The 22,300-nt window shown below is 44.1% G+C and overlaps 1 protein-coding gene across 3 annotated transcripts in view; it reads left to right on the forward strand.

Moving 5' to 3' along the window:
* Positions 1 to 8,497: 8,497 nt before the first annotated feature.
* The window catches only part of DPYS (dihydropyrimidinase), an 80,651-nt gene continuing 66,848 nt past the window's right edge, over positions 8,498 to 22,300 (forward strand). The window contains exons 1-2 of one of the 3 annotated variants that reach the window (XM_059165811.1): positions 8,498 to 8,880; positions 21,856 to 22,014. In XM_059165811.1, the coding sequence (XP_059021794.1) occupies positions 8,617 to 8,880; positions 21,856 to 22,014 (423 nt within the window). In that variant the 5' untranslated portion in view covers positions 8,498 to 8,616. The remainder of the gene's footprint in view (positions 8,881 to 21,855; positions 22,015 to 22,300) is intronic. The other 2 variants (XM_059165809.1, XM_059165808.1) reach the window with 2 other exon arrangements.

Consider the following 22,300-nt stretch of genomic DNA (forward strand, 5'->3'; position numbering starts at 1 on the left):
CTTGTAAATAATATTCAAAAACTTTTTTCCACTTCACTGCACTTACTACTGTAAGATCATGTCTATTTCTTAGCGGCCGAGCTCTGATTTCAAAGAACACAAAAATTCTTAGCTAGTTTGGCTTTGAGATTTAGTTTTTCAAAGTCTGACTTAAATGCACTTTGTATTAGTTATCGTGCATTGATGAATTAAAACTTTAGAGAAATTTTACTTTATATTTAAGATTTTATTACAGTCACATAGTAAGGATTTCTTACTTGGCACCATGTTTGTTTTATTAAAAATTAAAAAAGGTTTAAAAACAGCCACTTCACAGTCTAGGATGGCTATAATCACACAGACTGGAAATAAGAATGTAGAGCAATCGTAATCCTCATGCCTTATTGGTGGGGATGTAACAACGGTACAGCCACTCTGGAAAGCAGTTTGGCAATAGTTCAAAAGTTAAATATAGAGCTACCATACGACCCTGAAATCCCTCTCCTAGGTACATACCCAAAGAAATGAAAACACACGTCCCCATACAAAACTTGTTTGTCAACGTTTATGGTAGCATTACTCATAATAACAGAAGTGGAAATAACCCAAGTGTACATCATTTGACAAGTGGATAGAAGTGTGATATACCCAGAAAATGAAATAGCACTTGGCAATAAAAAGGAATGAAGTGGAAAAACACTCTAGAGCATAAACAAACTGGAAACCATTATGCTAAATGAAAGAAGTCAGTCACAACAGACCACAAATTATATGACCCTATTTATACAAAATGTTTTGAAATCTGTAGAGACAAAAAAGTAGATTATTGGTTTCCTAGGGCGAGAAACTGGAGGGTTGGAGGAGTTAGGGTTGGTGACTTCTCATGGGTAGAAGTTTTTTTCAGGGTTGATTAAAAATATTCTTAAGATACGTTAGGTGAATGTTGCAAAACATCGTAAGTATATTAAAAACCATTGACTGCAACACTTCAGATGGGTGAGCTTCGTGATATGTAATTTATCTCAATAAAACTGTTAATGATTAAAGAACAAAAACACAAACAATATTCCTTTTCTCCTTTTTCTTTTAGAATCAGGTCTAAGCTCTTCCTGTATAAATAACGTTGCTTATTCCGCAGGATAAAAGTAAGTGTTTTATCAAATTAAAGACAGAAAATACTGTCTTCAGGGCCGCCTGAGTGGCTCAGTGAGTTGAGCCTCTGCCTTCGGCTAAGGTCATGATCTTGGGGTTCTGGGATCTCTCTTTCTCTGTGTCAAGTAAATAAATAAAATCTTAAAAAAGAAAAAGAAAATACTGTCTTCCTCTATCTACCAGTATAATATAGTAGTTGTCAGTTCCATTGGCTTTGAAATCCCATCAACTAACTGTGTTACTCTGCCAATTAAGCTCTTTTAACCATAGTTTTTACATCTGTAAAGTAAAAGGAAGGCTTCCTACTTCCTGGAGTTCCTGTCGAGATGAGAGAACATATATGAAGGCCTGAGCCTATGTCCTATTGGATTCAAATTCAACAATTAATTATTCCATAAATATTTATGGAAGGACTATATTTGCTTGATCGATATGCTCTTGAGGTCATAATGTAAAAACTTGGTTTAGTGTGAAGAATAGGGGCACCTGGGTGGCTCAGTGGGTTAAAGCCTCTGTCTTCGGCTCAGGTCATGGTCCCAGGGTCCTGGGATCGAGCCCCAGTATTGGGCTCGGTCCCAGGGTCCTGGGATCGAGCCCCAGTATTGGGCTCTCTGCTCAGCAGGGAGCCTGCTTCCTCCTCTCTCTCTGCCTGCCTCTCTGCCTACTTGTGATCGCTGTCAAATAAATTTTTTAAAAATCTAAAAAAATAAAAAAAATGTAAAGAATATATTTTGCAAATCTAGAAAGTCATAATTTTATAACCTGAAATTACCCTTGAATATTAACACGCCCACAAAATGATGCATTACTTATATTCAAGGGAACAAAGATTTTATTTTCCTTTCCAACTTTAAAGGAAAGGTTTTATAACCTATATGATATAAACTGAGATACAAGGTCACCAGGAGAGGTGTTATCTGTTACTTAACCCAAGTTGTTGACAAACCAGATGAATAGTTGGCCTTTTCAAGAAGCCATCTAGTGCTTTATTCTGGCATTTACAGTTACTTATTTTGCAGTAGGATTTGTTGATTGTTTTTCTTATCACTTGAACTTCTTTGAAGGCAAATGTGTGAATGGAGAAGGAAATAAGGCTGGCACTCAGTCTGGAGCTCCAAAAAATTCTAAAAGAATTTTAGAATTTTCTAAAAAAATTCTAAAAGAATTTTTTTAAAGATTTTATTTATTTGACAGAGAGAGAGAGATCACAAGTAGGCAGAGAGGCAGGCAGAGAGAGAGGGGGAAGCAGGCTCCCCACTGAGCAGCGAGCCCAATGCGGAGCTCGATCCCAGGACCCTGGGACCATGACCTGAGCAGAGAGCTGGATGTGGGGCTGGGTCCCAGGACCCTTAGATCATGACGTGAGCCGAAGGCAGTGTCTTAAGCCACTGAGCGACCCAGGCGCCCCTCATCAAGAGTCTCTGATGGCTTGTTTCGCTCTCTGCTTTTTTTCTTTTCCCCCTTCCTGTATGTTCATCTGTTTTCTTTCTTAAATTCCACTTATGAGTGAAATCATATGGTATTTCTCTTTCTCTGACTGACTTATTTCACTTAGTCTAATACCCTCTAGCTCCATTCACATCATAGCAAATGGCAAAATTTCATTTTCAGATGGCTGAGTAATATTCCATCGTGTACGTACACCCCGTGAAGATGACTTTCAGAATGAAAGTAGGGGAACTCTTCTGCAGATACTTTGTGGCTCACTTTGTAATCGAGTCAAAAGTCAACAAAATGCAAAGGACAGAAAAGAGATAGTGGTTGCCCAGAGCCATGGCTGGGAGCAGAGATGATTGGCTGTACAGGGACGTAAGGTAACTTTGGCGGATGATGGAAATACTCTGTCTTGATTGTGGTGGTAGCTGCATGAGAAAAGATTGCATGTCTTTGTCAAAATTCATAGTGCTATATGCCCAAACAAGATGAATTTTACTTTCTCTATTTTACAATGTTTTTATTAAAAACTTTTAAAATATAAAATATAATATTCATACCCTATTTTGGTCTGTGCAACAAAAAGTCTAAATAGTATTTTTTAAGTGCTTTTCTCTTGCTTAGAACGGTTAAAAAGCTTAACCAAGAATCCACAGATGGTCGGTGATAAGCCAGAACTCAAAGGCAGATCAGTTGGGCTCCAAAGTGCAAGCCGATTCTTCCTTCCTTCCTTCCTTCCTTCCTTCCTTCCTTCCTTCCTTCCTTCCTCTTTCTTTCTCTCTCTCTCTCTTTCTTTCTTTCTTTCTTTTTTTTTTCTTAGACGCTTTGTAATCCATGGAGCACTTTCATTATTTCCTTAAGTATTATTATATTGTTGGAATAAATTTGGCTAAAAAAGACCAAAATAACTTGGAAACTGGCATATTCTGAGTGAGTTACAGCAGCAGGAGAGTTTCTGGAAGTGCAGGTTAGTGCTGTTGGCTGATGGGCAGAGGAAAGCTCCGAGCAGAGCCCAGTGTTCCTAGGTCACCACTTGAGAAGGCAGTGTCTTTTTGTTCAAGGGAACAACGACAGGCACTAGCAGAGGCTGAATTAAGGGCCCCAAAGATACCCGGTATCTCTCTAGACCATGGAAATTGTGAATGTTGCCTTCTAGGGCAAAAGGGACTTTGCAGATGTGAAGTTGAGGATTTTGAAAAGGGGAGACTATCCTGGGTTACCTCAGTGGGCCCTGACTAGAATCACAGTGTCTTTTAAAAGGAAGGTCAAGGAAGATCTGACACAGAAGAGAAGGCAATTATAATCATGGAGGCAAAGATGGGAGTGATGGGGCCACAGCTAATGAGTATTGCCCCCCCCCCAAAAAAAAAGCTGGAAGAGGCTAGGAAGCAAATTCTCCCCTTGGAGGCCCCAGAAGGAACACCACTGCGCAGTCTGACTCTGGTCCAGTGGAAACTGACTGGGCTCTATGACCAAAAAATGCTAAATCTGTGCTCACTCAAGCTGCCTCCTTTGTGGTGCTTTGTTGCAGCACCTGTAGGAAAACGCAGACGCGCTGCTAGAGCCCGCTTTCCCAGAGCGTGCCTAAAACTGGCAGCTTCGCATCAGAATATTGTGACAAACAAAAAACAAGCCAAAAAAAAGTTTTTTTTTCCTTGAGTTTCTTGGACTCAGACAATAACATGTCTGCAAGTTTTTCCCCAACACAGGTCAATGTGGGTGTGTTGGATATGATGCATGAGACTTGTTAATTTGTTACCAAAAAGTCCACTTTATAATATTACTTATTTATTTATTTATTTTCCCACTCATGACCTTGGTTACATGAGCAAGAGCACAAAATGGCTCTGCCATAGAGTCATCACCGTTGAGGGAACTATGGGCAGCTCTGACGCAGCCCACCACGGGGGCTAGAGGTGTGAAGTCAGTGTCAGGGATGTAGGATTTCACTCCTGGATTCTCGTTTACCCGTTCATGCCATCTGAGGCCCCAGTGCAGCCAGGAGATGAATATAGCTTTGGAACCTGGATTCACATTATGGGTAAATTGCAGGTTCCAGAATGGCGTACTTCCAGAATTTATTGCTGTGTGACTTTGGGCAAACCGTATGACCTCAAAAGGCTCATCTATTAAAGGAACAAACAGCGTTCAGGTCACAGACTTGTTATGGGGGTGAAGTGAAATAAGGCATATCGAGTATTTGGCCCAGTCCCGACCTGATGTGAGTGCCTGATAAATGTTCGTGGCCGAAGCTGGTATCGTTATTCAGGTCAGCTATCTTCTCCTTCTACCCAGGACTGGTGCTTCAAGGAAGAATACCTTGTGGAGCTGTGAAATGACCAGCGCTCGCTCTCTCTCTCTCTCTCTCTCTCTACCTCTCCAGAGTCAGGGGGCCATTCCCACCCACCAAGCAGGTCATTGCTGAGCAGTGAAAAAATGTCATCCTTGCTCATCAGCACCCAGACTCCCAGATCAGCCCCACCCAGCATTGTCCCTAGAGGACTGCAGCTTATGCATTCTGTATGCACCCTTTCCACGCAGAGCCCCTCTGCTTCAGTGGAGGGACCAGAAATAAAATAATCCTGAATCTCAAAGGCAAGTCCCGCTCGGTCTCCAAGTCACACACCTTGACCCGAGAAGGACTGAACTCTAGGGCTCTGCAGGGCCCTCTGCAGGTGAGCTTCTGTCCCTGTTCACAGAATCACAAAACTCTAAAAGCACAGAGGGTGGGTCCTGTTAACCTAGCTCCTTGGTTTTTAGTTGAAGAAACAGAAGCCTGGAGAGTAAGTGACTCAACCAAGATTATCATCATCATCAGTGCCAGGATTAGACTCCTAATTCCAATTCCCTAGTTGGTTTTCTTCTATTTTGACCTGTCTATGCCACCTCCTCACCTCTTCGATCACTGAGCTATCACCTCATTCTCCTGCCAGGGACTTGGATCCCAGGGTGGGACAGGGAACTGGGGACTCCTGCAGACCCTGGCTAGGGCACGCTTTCTGGAAACGCCCAGTCCTGTCCTGTCCTGTCCTTGGTGTTGCTGGCACACCCTCACCATCCCTTCCCTCTGCCTGTGGACAATGGCTTAAGACCCTCTAAAGGCCACGGGGGGCTAGAGCAGGAGCCGGACAGGTTAGAAGAATAGGGAAAGCAAACTCCTGGACCTCAGGCGAGCTGAGGACTTAGATTCCACTAGGCCAAGTGGATTTGTTTCCCCATAAACACAAGGACTCAGTGAAGGAACTCGTGATTTTCTCCTCTACCTTGCTGCCTCTTTAAACCATAAGTCAGGGAGGCTTTCCGTGGTGAAGCATCAATCTTTGAAATCCTTTGAATGTCAGTTCATCCTGTGAGGAGTAATTTGCTCTCAGACACACTTTGTTCTGTGAGTCAGTCAACCTGAGTCTTCCCCAGCAGGAGGAATGCAAAATGGCAGTCTTGCTTCCCACCAGCATCCTGTCTGTCTCCCAAATCCTTGTCCACTGCAGACCTCTGAAGAAGGAGGCAGGTGAACAGGACGAAGCCAAGAAAGGCAGGGCTACTCCGAGGACATGCTCTCTCCAAGGAGAATGCTTGCCCGGGCTCCTCCTGCCCAGTGAGCTGGTGTGGGACACGGATGTCCCACCAGAAAGGGAGCTAACTCTTTCTACAAGCTAACAATGCTTCTCCTTAAGTTTCCCCACTCTCTCTTGTGTTGAGCTCAGTGAATCCCAACGAGCCATATATCCTCCTGCTTCAGTGACATTCTACAAACCTCTTTTCTGACGAAAGTTTGAGTTCATGGCAAGTTTGTTTTGGATTGTGTTGCAAGGCATTTCATGATCTCATGCATCTAAAATAAAGAAACCTTTTGAAATCATTCACCCGGACAATTTCAGAAAGGACATCATAACCGCCCTCACATCGCATCCTATTTTCCTAGCATGGTGTGTTGTTTGAAAGGCTTGTAGGCGTTTCATTACGTTTATAATAATTCCTTCCACCCTTACCCAACACCCTTTTGATAATAATCGTATTACGTTCTTGGATTTCTTGTTCCTGGCTTGATGGCCAAATCCGGAATTTGAAATTACTGAGGCTTTCTAATTTTTAATCATTTCGATATGTGTGTGTAATCTGAGAGCTGAGGAAATTTGGCGATATCTTGCATTTCATGATTGAAAATGACATCCCTGAATTCACATGGGACCGCCTCGTCTCCAGACTCAAAGCTGTCTTCCCAGCCTCTGTCAGCTATTAAAAGTAACAGAAGACCCAAAGTAAACCCGCTTCCACAAACAGGGGAAAGTCTAGACGAGAGGACTTGAGGCATGGGTAGTTTCAGAAGCTTCAAGAATGTGAGAACCCAGCCTCTCTCCATCTCTCCTTCATGTCCTCCATGTTGGCTCTGTTCACTTAAGAGCCATGTGGTTTGCATGGCTCCCAGAAGCCTCTTGTTTATAATCTTTCAGGTTCAAGTCCAGCAAGAAGAAACAAGCTCCCCATCTGTTCCACCTAACAGAAGATCTGCTCTCACTGGGCACAGTCAGTCAGCTTGGGACACGTGCCTATCCCTGAACCCATCACCAGTTCTATCAGACTTCATTTGCCATCACCTCCCCAAGGCTTTCCATACTCTGTTCCTACGACCTAGAATGCCTTTCCTCTTCCCACCCCTCATCTATTTATGTCCGTGTCCTCTCTGCCCTGGTTCAAATATCACTTTGGGAATCTTTGATATCTAATTTTCTTCAAGACAAAGTCCACTTTCCCTTTCCTCTAAACTCTTTATCCTCTCTCAAAGGTAGAATTTTGTTTTATATATTTTGTCATATACTGAAATGTGTCACCGTCGGCTCTTGACTCCTGAGGATAAGAATGTCATTTTTCTTTAACACTTAACCCTCTATCTAACCACCCCTCCACCCCAATGGTCAGTCCTTACAAAGCCAGTATTTGTTAAATAAGTTTGTATTGTATTTCCCATTTTATTAAGGTACATGCACAACCATCACCTTATCTGCTCCTCGAAGAGGATCTGGGGAGGGGAGAAGTATTATCTCAGATTTATGTCTGAGAAAACAGAGGACCCCAGATGGTGAGCGATTTAACTGAAGATCTCCAAGCCAGTCAAAAAAAGAAAAAGGAAAAACCTGAGGAAAAACCCAGATCTTTAGAATTACATTACCTGCTGTTTTCCATGAAGACCTTGCTGGTCTGCATTGCATCATTAAAACCTGGAAAAGAGTTGGTATCAAACCGCTTTAGTTTCAAATAGATTCAATGTTTTCACTCTGAACTTTCACACTGTGTCTGCCGATGACTGATTTGTGGGGTGATTTGCTCCTCATATAAAGAATATTTTTACAAGGAAATCCACATCTGGGGCACCTGGTGGCTCAGTGGGTTAAGCCTCTGCCTTCGGCCCAGATCATGATCCCAGGGTCCTGGGATCGAGCCCCGCGTCGGGCTCTCTGCTCAGCAGAGAGCTTCCTCTCTCTCTACCTGCCTCTCTGCCTACTTGTGATCTCTGTCAAATAAATAAATAAAATCTTAAAAAAACAAAACAACAACAACAAAAAACAAAAACAAGGAAATCCAGATCAAGTGGTTCTTTCTTCCGTGGGTATTATCATTGTTGCTGTAGGGGTTTCTGTGTGTGTGTAAGTGTGTGTGTGTGTGTGTGTGTGTGTGTGTGTGTGTGTGTGTGTGTGTGTGTGTCTTGGGACTGACACGTTCGTCTTCAAGGGAAGGGATAAGGTAGATTTCCTCCCCTACAAAGCGGCTTTTCTTATGAAGGAAAACAGACGTTTACACTCCAAGACTTTGGCTTCTGACGGCTCAGACCCCCAGGCTCCGGGCGCAGCACCCCGAGGCGGGAGCGGTGCGGGCCCGGCCCGTCCCAGCCCGCGGGCGCCAGCCCAGCCCTCCCGGGGTGGAGTCCGCCAGCGCCAGTCTATAAACCCGCGAGGGCGCGGGGGCTCCGCGCTCGTCCGCGCTTCGGAGCCGGAGCCCAGGGTGCCGAGCGTCCTCCGGGACCGTGAGGGAGCACCTACCCCGCAACCCCCCGCCATGGCGGCGCCGTCGCGGCTCCTGATCCGCGGGGGGCGCGTGGTCAACGACGACCTCTCGCAGGTGGCCGACGTGCTGGTGGAGGACGGCGCGGTGCGGGCGATCGGGCGCGACCTGCTGCCCCCCGGGGGCGCGCCCGCCGGCCTGCGGGTCCTCGACGCGGCGGGCAAGCTGGTCCTGCCCGGCGGCATCGACACGCACACGCACATGCAGTTCCCCTTCATGGGCTCGCGGTCCGTGGACGACTTCCACCAGGGCACCAAGGTACCCGCGCCGCCGCGCCCGCCTCTCCGCACACCGCCCCCCCCCCCAACCAACCCCGCTGCCGCCGCGCTCCTGGGGCGCCGCCTGTGCCGCGCGGAGGAGCCGGGGGGTGGGGTGGGGGGGCCTGGAGCGATCCCGGCCGCAGCGACCGACGTCTGGGGACCCGGTCTTGACCTCCCCTCCGCGCGCGCGCCCTTCCAGGCGCCTTCTCGCGGCCATCAGCCCAGCTCAGGCCGCGCCAGACGCCCTTGGCTTCTCCCTTTGGGTCATTGACAAGTTTAAGGCTATCCGGCTTCTCCCCCTCATTGCTGCGCGCTCTGGGCTCCACCGCACTCCCCTCCCCACTGTCACTATTCTGTGGAAGTCCACAAGTCTTTCGTAATACCTGTAGAATCTTTTGGTTTTGTGGGCGCTCCCAGCCATTTTCTCCCCGTGTCCCATCCCCGGCCAAAACCAAAGGAAAAACCCATTCACCCAGTGCTTACTGCCCTGACTTCCAAGTTCACAGCGTGCGCTGGATCGCGGTAAGTCTGGGCAGACTGGAAGCCCACCGTGACCACAATCTTTGCCTCCACCCTCCAGTAGAAAAGACACAGCCGTGACCAGAATTTGGAAGAGAAATCTTCCAGCATGGTCTCGGAGTACTCACACTGGCCCCAAGGCAACCTGGCCCCATCTCTTAACGGGCTTGCCCAGGGGCCATCAAATAGGGATCGGATTCCCGCTGCTTGAGCCCCCCCCCCCCCCCCCCCCCCGCAGCTGGGCTGATGGTGCGGGAGTGTCAGTTACCAAACCCAAGGGGGAGAGGCTTGGGTTTCTCTAGACACAAAGGCCTAGAGGCTCTGGTCTATGAAAAGAACCTTAAACGATTCTCCAGAGCTCCTGAAAACAAGATCTGGAGATGAACCTGACTGCCTTACAGCTCCATAAAGTTAAAGCCCCACTCAGCACTTTGGCTGAAGCCCGAGGCTTGCGTTTTGGAGCTGCAGGGAGGAAAGGGCCTCTTCCCAGAGTGAAAGTACTGCTCTCCTTAAAGCCTTAACACTTGGGTGCGAAACAGATGAGGCTCCTTAGTCGTGCAGGCTTTCACGGCGGTTTGGACCGTAGTGCCTTTGCTTTACTAACTTCTCTCAAATAGTTTTATTCTCTTCACACACACCCCCCTCCACATTTCTCAGTCATCTCTGATTGACAAGTATGTTGAATAGAAGAACCATTTGACCCAGAGAGAGGGGTCTGGGGCGGGCTGCTCACATCAAGATTTGGAAAGCTTACTCCTAGTTACTAATTATTAACCTTTCCCATCAGGGCAGTGGTCAAAGTCTTTTGTAGGATGTATCAACATCTGTTGTGAAAATCGAATATGCGTGTTGCCCTTTTGTTAAAAAGTAAAATTTGCTAAAATTCGGTGAACTTATTTTTTACATTTTAAATAAAATTTTCAGAGATAAAAGCAATACATGATTGTACAAAATTGGAAAAAAATATTATCTGTAATCTCAACACCATGACAGTTGTTTTGGTGTATTGCTTTTATGCTTTCTAATATGCCTTATTTTACCTAATTGAGATTGTATTATGCATGTATGTATGATTGTGTGTGTATGTGTGTATACCTGTGTATAAAATTTTGTGACCTGTTGTTTGCAGTTACAGTAGACACACTTTCTGTTATCAAGGCTCATCCTTAACAAAGTGCTTTGCTGATGGAGGAGCACTCCTATGATGCCTCTATTTGCCAGGTGCAAAGCTGCTCCTTCTGGCTATCAGTTGCCAGGCCACTAGCATCACTTCCCTTCATCATCTCCCTTTTTCTCCTCTGGGTTCTAAAGATGCAGCCAGGAAGCTGGTTTGAATGTTCTAGAGGAAGAATATTTCCTTCGCTTTCTCAAGATTATCTGTGTGTGCCCCCAAGGCCCTGAAAGGTGGTTCTTAGTCTTCTATCTGCTGTTCTTTGGCCATTCAGGGATTCCTAGCATGGAGATTTACAATTCTAGGCAGGTCTTTGAAGCTTCTTATCGTAGTGTAGTCATCAGCATTTGAAAGAACTTAACCACCAGCTGATTCTCTAGGTATTTCCAGACTTAAAGGTTGTGGAACGATTAAAAAACATGTTCTTCAGGAGCTTTTGGTCTTAATTAAACAATATACTCAAAGATGTTAAGGTCAAAGATTTAGGAAAGGCTAAATTCATGTTGAACATTAAACAGTACTCACAAAGACACTGATACAAAAGTCTACTTCAATCCTGGTTGGATCCCAGGAGATAACCTTTCCTGCACCCAGAAACAGAGGAGACTCCGTAAAAGGGAACTGGATGGGTAAGTACAGATAAACATGATCATTAAAGTATTGGCCTGAGTTCTGAAAGGGGACTATTTTGGAGTCACCTTGTCCTCTTTTATAGAATCTTTGCAGTAATCCCCAAGGCAATGTTGGTCGAGTTTCTAGGTCATGGAAATAGAAACAAAGAAGACTTTTGTACATGCTAATGGTGCCGTAGATTACACTTGAAAAGTCACATTTATTTTATCCAGGCTCACCACTGCTAGGCCCTGGGCTAAACTGTTCATCTGCCAACACTCTCAGGGGCCATTATCTCCTTTTGCAGTTGAGGAAACTGAAATGTAAGTCACCTGCCTAAGGTCACACACCAGTAAGTGACCAAGTGGCTCTTCAAATTCCTTACTGCCCACTATTGGTACAGCTCCTACCTGTCAGGCTCTCTTCCTTTCTGAAACCATTGGGAAAACATGTGATGTTTCGATTTGTCTGAGTGGTAGATGCTGGGATGAAAATACTGGGTAAGTTGCAAAATTGAGCAGTCAGTCATCCTTAAGGAATGCAGTAGCCCTTCCCCTTCCTAAAGCTAGAGGCAGTTAAGGTTATCAAAACAAACACACATCTCAGGTGTTAGGTTTGTGAGGCATTTGTACATACATTTATGGCCACATCATCTCTAAGGATACAGAAATGGGTCCCTTACGTAAAGAAAGCTGTAAAGGAAAAATGATATATGATGCTTTCAGGAGATGGGCTCTAAGTGTTGGCTTTCTGCATGCCTCAGGCTGATCATCTGTAACATCTGACATGTAGAAAGGATAGCGTTTGTGATATTCTATTTATTGATCACCAGATTGTGATGTCGTCCAGTTTAAGAAATGAAATACACGGGTCAACCTAAGGTTAACATATTTTGTAAATCTCATTTATGGCAGAGGTTGGGTTAAAGCCTGTAATTGATTTACTTAATTATAGGCAAAAGCTTTCTCTCTGATTTAACTAATAGAAATAATTTCTGCTTTAAGGAAATCATATTTCATCTTGTTGGTCTATACTAGATGTACAGTCGTCTTCCAATAATTCAATATCCCTGAGGAAAAACAATGAGTTTTTTTATTCAAATGGAAATTGCGAATTAGATATAGTTGAAGGAATTATGACTTTGCTTTTGCTACATCCTGTGATAAGAGACTAAAGCTCAGCTAGTTTTCAAATATATATTTATTGATATTCAGAATATGTGCAGCTTGGAGTAGATGGGCTCACATTAAAAATCTGGCAGCATCAGTCTGGCAGAAGGATCTTTTTTTTTTTTAATTGGGAAAACACACAGTATACTTTTTTGTGTATAAGACAAAAAGTCTTCAAAATTATCAAGAAAGGAAATTACACTTTACTCTGGAGCTTTTTGGTAAAGTGCCATCAAGATGATTACTTATAATAAGGCAGTGGAAGGTATGTGATTAAGCATGCATTTGTGGCATATTTATAGAATTTCTTCACCTTGTAGGAGAACTGCACTTGTGAAAACTTGATCGCAAGCCAAATCCCTTTCTCTGTTGCTTGCAGGAGCTCTGAGCTGGGCTTCAGAGGCTCTGTGGGCTGACTGTGTGACCTTGGACAAGTCACTTCTTTTCTCGGGGTTAACATTATCTTGTCTATATAATGACGCATCTGTCAGAAGAACAACTTCAATTAATGTTGGCAGTCATGGAAACATACTATTCATTATCCAGTCCTATAGGAAAATGCTGGAGCATTACAATTGCTCAATATATATTCGTTTCCTTTTTTAAAAAAGGAAAAGCCAGTTGCATGTAAAGAAAATAATATTTAAATCATATATTTTAACATTCTTAAACATTTTAACATTTTGCTTCCTGTATTTTCATGCTTTTCTTTCTGGGGGGCATATAAACATTTTCTGCTAAATTTTGCCTACTCTTCAGAGATAGCCTTGTTCATCACACATTTGTCCAGGACCTTGACTATCATTGGAGAATGGGATTTCCATGGCCCCATTATCCTCGCCGAGGTTGAGTCTCAGAGATTTCTCTCTGGTTTTGGTGTCTCTGTGCATCAGGCTACTATTTCTGCCTGTCTGAGGATATCACAACCTGGTTGTGATATCCCACAAGCACTTTGAACTCAGGATTTTCCAAACGATTCGTTCTTCCTTCCTTCCTTCCTAATGTGCTACTCATTTTTTCATCTGGTTTCACAAACTGTTGATAGCTCCCCTCCCATCTTCTCAGTGGTGGACATTTTGGTGGTTTCCAGGTTTTTTTGGGTTTTTTTTGTTTGTTTGTTTTATTTTGTTTTGTTTGTTTGTATAACAATGTTGGGACAAAAATTATTGCATAGATTCTTGATAATTGACTTAGAAATCACCCCTTAGGGTGAAATGATGGGACCGAAGAGTATTAGATCAGTCTTAAAAGAGTTTAATACATACATGCAGATTCTTCCGTTTGTGCTCCCATGGGCAATACATTATAATCCTCATTTCATTGAATCCTAGCTAATTGTAGCTACTGCCTTAAAAAAAATCAGTGCCAATTTAATTGGAAAAACATAGAATTTCTTAATGTTTTTAAACAAGCATTTCTTTCCTTATTGGTGAAGCTGAGTTTTGAATGTTCTTGTTGTGCTAATAGTTTGCCTGTTCCAGCTCGAAGAGTTTATAATTCTATGATTGCCTTGAGTGGCTCTTTACTGATTACAGAGTTAATCTTTGTACTCATCAGAGGAAGAAAAAAAAAAACCCTCCAAGGTTAATTCGAAACAATTTGATATTAAATAGGGTCCTACTGAGGACGTTGTGTGCTAGGAATTCTCTCACGGAACTTTACAAAATCTGGGGCGTCTTCTTCCAGTTTTCATACTTGAGTTCTCTGTGTTTTTCAGTTCCACTGCTTGTTCCCTCCCTCATTTGCCTGGGCCAGGTGTTTTTAATGTCCAAAAAAGGAGGTGTAGAAATCAAGGTTTTCATGATGCTACTCTTGGGAGGAAAAAAATTTTCCTCTAGCCTCTTGGGTGTGGTTACTAAGGCATGCAAATTAACAGACAAAAGACAGATTAACAAGAGAAAAGACAGGTCTTTAAATTTCACACACCTGTGAGTTCACAGAAAAATGTGACTCAAGGGACAATAAAAATTTGGGGTTTATATGCTACCCTAACAGGGAAAGGAAGGGGGAGAAGGGCACTTATGGGAAAACAAATGGCTTTTAGGAAAGACCCATCAGATCCTAAGAGAATAGGTGGGAGACTTGAGAGTTTGTGACAAGATCTGTTGAGGCACGGTACAGGTTTCTAGTCTCAGGTGTTAAGAGCCAATCTTCCATGGTGGCGAAACTTCCAGAAGGGGATTTATTACAGTTGAATTTTTTGGGGAGGCTTTGCTTTTAGGCAGATAAGGAAGTTCACAAACACACACACACACACACACGTGGCTATTCTTAAATACCTTCAGCTCAAAAAGATTTTTATGCCACAATGGCGTACTCTGGACCTTGTCACTGCCATCTAATATGGAACGGTTCTAAACTAAGTATTGTTCAAGTTGATGGTTGGGTGATATTATTTCAGTCAACAAATATTTCTTGGTAACCTACTAAGTGGCAGACATTGTGATTGGGCTCTTAGAGTTGAAAAACTTGGTGTCAAAACTTGGTTTCAAAACTCAAACAAAACTTTGTTTGGTGGTCTTTGTTCCCAATGGCAGACAGGCTAGAGACACATGGGGCTCTAATTTATGTTGGCTTTAATAATAAAGTATATACAGTAGACTTTTGGACTTGTGGGCTTAATTTAGATGACTGTGAAAACTTAAGGTCTGGCATTTTCCCTTTTGCAAGGTCCCCTGTCCTGATGGCTTGCTGCAACTCAGGCTGTTTCTGAGCACGTTATGTGGGTGATAAGTGAGCAACTACCCAGAGTCTACTGCTCACTTCCACTTTGTGCTTTTCCTATCACATGTCAAGTAACAAACTGAGGGAGGGCTCTTCAAGTCTTCAGTTATGTTTTGTTGCATCCAGTAGAGAAGTTGTTTTCATGGTGGTCATGAGTTCCCAAATTCTAGGGATCTGTTCACATATAAAAACAAAGACATTAAAAGTTGTTTAAAGTAAAACAAACTGCAATCTGGGAAAAAAAAATCATTTGAGACAAATATGGATTCCAATCTGTTCTATTACCAATCCTGGCTAACGCTGATTAGGTAATAGGCTTTGGACAAAACTGAGTACTTGGTTTTCCTATGCTCTTGGAGTATATATTACACATTAACCTTTTCCTAGAAGGAACCAGGAAATTACATGGCCAGGGCTAGCAATATTTTGAAGAAATGACATGTCACATTAACATGCAAGTTACACTGCTTTCTTATTTTCTGTTGGAAAAGTGAAGCATCAGAATCACTCCAGCTTATAGCTATTGGGGGAAATGAATTGATCCCTCCCTTTCTTTCTCCCCATAAGAACAAAAATTCAGTTGAGTAAACTTGAAGATCTTGTTGTCTTTATTAAGTGATTCTGAAACCAGGCGACATCCCTTCTGGCAAGTAGAAAGAAGCTCCAAGGAGTTTACAAAACGGAAGGTTTTTATAAGAAGGAGAGTGGGGCAGGAAAGTCACTAGCAAAAGAGAAGAAAGGATTGTTCCATGAATGGTCAGTTTTCCCGAGGGGGAGGGACATGGGGTCTTATCATGCAGATGATCTCATCTTACTTTGGGGGATGGAGAGGGCCCATGTGACGGATTACCTCATTGGTGCTGACCAGAAAAATTTCTGACTACATTTCTGAGGGAGGTTGAAGCTACAGTTTGATTAGGTATTAAGCCCTGTTTCGATGACTTGGCCTAGCATAAGTGATTCCATCTTGGGACTGTGATTTTTTTTTTTTTTTTTTAACATTCCCTTAAACATTTAAAGAACCTTTATGTACCAGGCACTGTAGTGGGCACAAGACAGACAGAGATGAAACTATATCCATCCAATCAAGATCTCTGAGGAATGGGATAAATTTCCCTAGACGATGCTGGTGTGCAGCCAAGGTTAAGGTCACTGAACTCAGGTAGAAGAGAGACTGGGTAGGGAAGAACAGAAGTAAGCTCCTTCCTATATCTCTAAGTGAGGTAGAAAGGAGCTGAGAGCTCTCCAAGGAGAGGGAGGGATGACGTCACTGGAGTGGGGTGAATGGGTTGGGAGGGAGGTGACGTAAGAGCCATTGGAAGGGCCAGCTGAAGTTTAGCCTTATGGGATGTGTAATAATTGACTCTTCTCCATCCTAAGAGCAAAGGGAAATCAGTGTAAGATTGGCAGTGGCGAGCATGGCCGGGGACAAGGTGACAGTGAAGAAGCTACTGCCTTAGTCCAGTTGGGGGACATAGATGGCACTGGGCAGCAGAGGTGAAGACACAGGAAGGAGAAAGATTCCTGGAATATGTAGAAGGCAGCCCACGGGGGTGGGGGGAGAGCTGGGCTTCCCAGTGGGTTGGATCTGGGGATGTCGAGAAAAGAGAGAAATGTCAAGGGTGACTCCTCAGTCTGGTTTGAAGAGTTGGATGGACGATGGTGTGGCTAATATGTCAGAGTCGAGGTGGAGGAGGGCACAAGGAGACAGGCAAATGCGGAGACCATCTTTTACAAAGCTGAATGTGCTTCCAGAGTTGGAACATAAACTGAGATCATGAAGTTTGTTTCCATAAGTCTTAGCAACTATGAGAAAGCTGAGAATTCAGTCCTGGGGTTCTCCCTAAGGCTCAAATATCCTCTTGGATTTCTTTCTGCTTCACTTGGGTTCACTGATCAGGTCCCATGATTGATTATAAGAAGACCAAGTCACTTGTTTAAGGATGAGCTTAGAAATGAAAACTTGGTGACCCCATCAAAAGGAAGACGATGCTTGAGCTGCTTTCCGTAATGATTTACAACCTAATACATTCTTAAGTAGAATCTTGTGTTATATAATATTGTGACCCTGCTGTTGGTTGGAGTTTATCTCGATTTATGTTCTATCCCATTTGCACCTGATACAGCACTTGCTCTCCTCCTCCCCCCAAAGGAAAGCTTTAGATAAATTGGAAGGTTTTTCAAGGGAGAGCAGCCAAAGTAATTAGGAGCTGAAAGAATTGATTTATGAGCCAAGATTAGATAAGGTAAATACATTTTATTTGGCTATCCGACAAATAAAAGTGGAATGAAGTCAGTCAGCCATAAAAAAACAAAGGAAACAATCCAGGTTCACCCAGAAATATGAGAGAAATTTTCAGCCTTTACTGGTTCTCCCTCCCCTACCTAACTCTCCTCATTCCTCAAATGTTAGGTAAGACCTGAAGATCGTTTGTGAAGTGAACCCCAAAGGGCCCTTCCTTGTGAATCTTCTAGGGCCACATTATTCCAGTAGTGATTGTCAGAGATGGACAACAACCGAGCCGTATGAGACTGTGTTTCGTTTGTGACTTTCCAGTTGACGGTCTGGTGGGATTTGTTTGGTTTTGGAAGGCATTTGATGTCCCGAGTGCCTCATTCACTTTATCAACCTCTGCATTTCTCAGAGGAGTGATTCACCCCTGACCTGGGGCAACTGGCTGGAAATGAGATCCCAGACATGGCAGAGGGGCAGAGGGTTGAGGCCCAGAGTAGGTGAAGGTAAGACTTAGCCCCTCAGAGCTGCACACTCCTCCGTGTCACCTGGGGGTCATTCGACATCTCTGAGCCCCAACATCTTCAGCTGTGAAGTAAAAACCATCCTTACCTCACCAGACTGCAGCAAGGCTTGGTTAAATGATGTAATGGGTAGAGCATGCTTAATTCAGGCCTGGGCACTTACAGGCTCTTCTTTGAAGAGGTCAGTACCTCCTGGGAAGAACACGTCTTCTTGACATTGTCTTTGGGATTACAGATCCGTTGCTCTGGCGTGTGGCTCCCCGGATCCCGTGGGAGGAAGGGGATGTCTTAGGTCTCGAAATAATATCCGGGGATTTGAGATAACTTTGGGGAGTGAATGGACCCTGGGTAACTAAAGGGACCAGGAGAAGAGGGGGAGGAAGGAGGCTCAGAGGAGGCTGGGGTGCAGACCGTGGCCGGCAGCTGGTCCCTGGTGATGAGTAGCTCATGCCCCCCTGGCTGGTTTTCCGTGCATCTGCCCACGCCCTCTCCCATTCAGTAGAGCTTCTGTGTTCCGGTGTTGAGCAGAGCAGAGGGACAAAGGGCATGGAGGAGAAACAGGACAAAAAGAAACAAAGGAGAGGTGAGTGGCAGTTCTCCTGTCCCTTTCCTGCTCCCAGGGAATTAGGGAGGCGGAGCAGGTGTGATAAATCCTGATTTGGGAGCTTGCAAATTGTAGCCCCAGGAATTTCGATCTGCTATCGTTTTGGAAGATGGCCCTTTGACTATGACATCTGCAGTCTGGCGAGAAGACCAGCAGCAGTCCATACCCTCAGGACCCCTCTGGCATCCTCTCCAAGGTGACTGCCCTAACCTTCTCCTGCCCTTGATGGCTCCTTAGTGTCAGGTCTGTGTTTGTCTCTGTGCACAGGCACCACACACGCAGGGTGTTCCACACCACACTCCTGCTGCCTCTCCACGCCAGAGCTGCTGCCTCCTCTGTCCCCTCGTCTGCCACCGTCAGTCATCACAGTTAGAATCTGTTCATAGAGTCCTGCCGCCCAGGCGGATGGTGCAGCCTTCTTCTTGTTGGAACCAGTGCTTTGAATCAGCCCTAGTCTAGGTCTAAGTTCTGCCCTTTCCCACCTTCTGCCAAGCTGCTGGCTTTTCCTCATGGGCCCTTCCTCAAAGTGACTCTGTGCTGTTAGCTGTTCCTCAGAGCACAGGGCTCTGGAACTTGATGACCTGGTTCTGGTCCCGCTTTGGTCAAGTTATGTAAGAGTGCTCTGCTGGATCTCCTCAGCTCCCAAATGGGGCTAATCATATTCCCTACTGCAGATCTGATGATATGAGTCCAAAAGTTAGAGCATCTGGAACATCAGAATTGTTCCCGGCACATAGTAAGTGCTCATTGCATGTTAGATAGCGTTATGCTGTTGGCCACTTCATGTGTGTGTCCATATGCTAATTTCAATCTATACTTAGTCTGGTCTGTTTATTCTTCCCTCCTCTGAATTCCCAATGGTCTTTCCTGGGGACCTCATCTAAGGAGCTTAGCAATTTTTACTTCCCCTTGGCAATTTCTATACCACCGGTTCTTGTAGGAGTATGCTTGCCGTCCGTTACTACAAACTGATTATTTTACTATAATGATTCATTCATATTTCCATCTCCAATTCCAGACTACAGACCTAACTACAGACCTACGTGGAGAGCTTTTGTCTGATTATTTGTGGCCCTTCCTACCCCCTCTCACTCCATGTCGTGGCTTACATGTGGCAGACCTTTTTTTTTTTTTTATTATTGGTAACCGTTTCATGAAGATATAATTCATATATAACACAATTCAGCCATTTAAGCTATATTTTAGTAGTGGTTTTTGGTATATTCCTGGAATTGGACAACCATCACCACAATCAATGTTAGGACATTTTATTCAAAAAGAAAGTAGGTTCGCCATTAGCTATTGTCTCAACTCAACCCTTCCAAGGCCCAAGGCCACCACTGCCCTACTTATGGTCTCTGTGGATTTGCCGCTTCTGGAGGTTTCATACAAGTGGAATCAGCATGTGATCCTCTGTGACTGGCTTCTTGCACTCAGTGTAACATGTTCCAGTTTCATCCACAGCCTGTGCCAATGTTTCCTTCTTATGGCCGAATAAGATTCCGTAGCGTTCCTCTACCGCATTTTGTTATCCAGGCAACAGTTCATGGGCATTTGAGTTGTTTCTACTTTCGGTCTATAATGAATAATGCTGCTTCTGAATATTGGTGTACAGGTTTCTGTGTGGAAATGTTTTTCATTTCTTTGGATTACATGCCTAGGATTGGACTTCCTGGCTCAGGTAACTGAGGTTGGGTAACTCCATGTTTTAACTTTCTGAAAAACTGCTTTCCAAAGTGGTTGTGCCATCTTTTTTCTTTTAATTTCCATCAGCAGTGTATCTGGTTTGCCCACCTCCTGCATGTGGAAGACTTTTAATATGGAAAGAATGGAAAGAATAGTTCTCTCAGCTTGATTTTATAGTTCAGTAGACACTAAAAAAGTACTTTCTTCTAACTCTTTAATTAACAGCACGTGCTATTAGAAAAATGCCCTTCATCCTCAAGGGACGTCTGTGATGTACTGGGTAGACACTTTAAGACAGAAGAAGGCAAGAAGATTAATTTGCATTCAAATAAAAATATAGAGCCTGAGGGTTTGTTTTTTTTTTTCCTAGTATTGTCTTTACTGTAGTGAACCAATAGGGATTTCTTAAGAAACGTAGAAAGGTATTGTTTGCCAGGAATGAGGCAATGTTATCTAAAGGTAGAGACAAAGCATGTGATCTTATATAAAGAAATTTTTGAGAGCAAAAAGAACTGGAGTGGGGCCAAGTGACTTAGAAAAAATAAAAATCCATTGAAGTAAGCAAGAATAGAGCTAGTAAACCAGGTGGGACATGGGATCTCTCCGTGTATCTGGGCAGCTTCGCAGGGAGGGTGATGGGTGTACAGACAGAGGGACCTAGGAGAGGGGCTGGTGGGCTTCTCAGCTGGTAAGCATGGACTCTGAGCTTCCAGGCCTGGAATCAGTCAGCCTCCTTGGTCAGTGACCAGCATGAGCATCCCTCTCTGCTCTGTTTTCCTCACCTACCTTGTTTGACCACAACAATTAAAAGCACATTAATACCTCGTGATTTTAGTTTAAGTAAAATCAATTTCAGTAATTCATCAAGGACACTTAATTAAGAACTTACTTAGCTTACTTTTAAAATTAATTGTAAGTTAACATTTACGATAATATACCAAGGAAAATAAAAGTTGAGCCAGATCACATGGGGCCTTGTAGACCATGTTAAGAAGACTCAACTTCATTCCAAGGGGTGGTACGAAGCATTCAGTGTTAACCTTTGGAGTCAAGTGGTCACGTTTGTGCTTTGGAATGTGCTTCTACTTGCCTTGAGGATTTCATATTGGATGGAGTGGAAGCAAAACTTGAGATACAAAGATCAAGGAGAAGAATGATATGAGGTTGAAGGAAGACCAGAGCCGTGGAGACAAATTACAGGGACCAGTCAGGAGTTAAGGAAAGACAAAGGTCACCAGTTGACTGTGAGGAATGAAGGTGACACCGACACTATGTGAGTCTGTGTGGAGCACGGGGCCACTAGAGAAGCAATTCACTAAGACCGATGAAAAGAGACTTCACAATAATGAATATAATTTTCTAGAGAAGAAGAAGTTTTGTATCTTCCCCGTTTTTTTTTTAAAGATTTTATTTATTTGACAGAGATCACAAGTAGACAGAGAGGCAGGCAGAGAGAGAGGAGGAAGCAGGCTTCCTCCTGAGCAGAGAGCCCAATATGAAGCTCGATCCCAGGACACTGAGATCATGACCTGAGCGGAAGGCAGAGGCTTTAACCCACTGAGCCACCCAGGTGCCCCATGTCCCTTTGGGTCTTCTAAACAGACAGCATCTGTGCAACTTCCTGGACCCCTCAAGCTTTCCCTGGGGCTTGCAAATGCATAGCGATCCAGGAGATAAATGACTCAGCTAGAAAATTGATACTAACCTGTTGAAACCCTCTTTTGATTCCAGGCTGCCCTGGCGGGAGGCACCACCATGATCATTGATTTCGCCATTCCTCAGAAGGGCGCTTCCCTCCTCCAGGCCTTTGAGACCTGGCGGAGCTGGGCTGACCCCAAAGTGTGCTGCGACTACAGCCTTCACGTGGCGGTGACATGGTGGAGTGACCAGGTGAACCACAGCGTGATGGTGGAGGGGGGTGGCTGAGGGAGGGGGCGTCCCTGAGGGGGAGGGGGCGGGGACAACACTTCTTCCTTTTAGTTCCCTAGCCCTTGCTCTGTGCCAGATCAAGAAACTGGTCATGTCAAAACAGAAGAAGTTGGTGATAATCAGTTGCTTCCTGGGTGACTGGAAGTCAGAATTAGAGGGATGGCTTTTCCTTGCATATTCTTTTTGTACCTTTTGAATTTGGATCCTGTGAAGTATTATCAACTTGAAAAACTAAAAAAAAAAAAAA

The sequence above is a fragment of the Mustela lutreola genome, chromosome 3 (assembly GCF_030435805.1).
Source record: "Mustela lutreola isolate mMusLut2 chromosome 3, mMusLut2.pri, whole genome shotgun sequence".
Lineage (NCBI taxonomy): Eukaryota > Metazoa > Chordata > Mammalia > Carnivora > Mustelidae > Mustela > Mustela lutreola.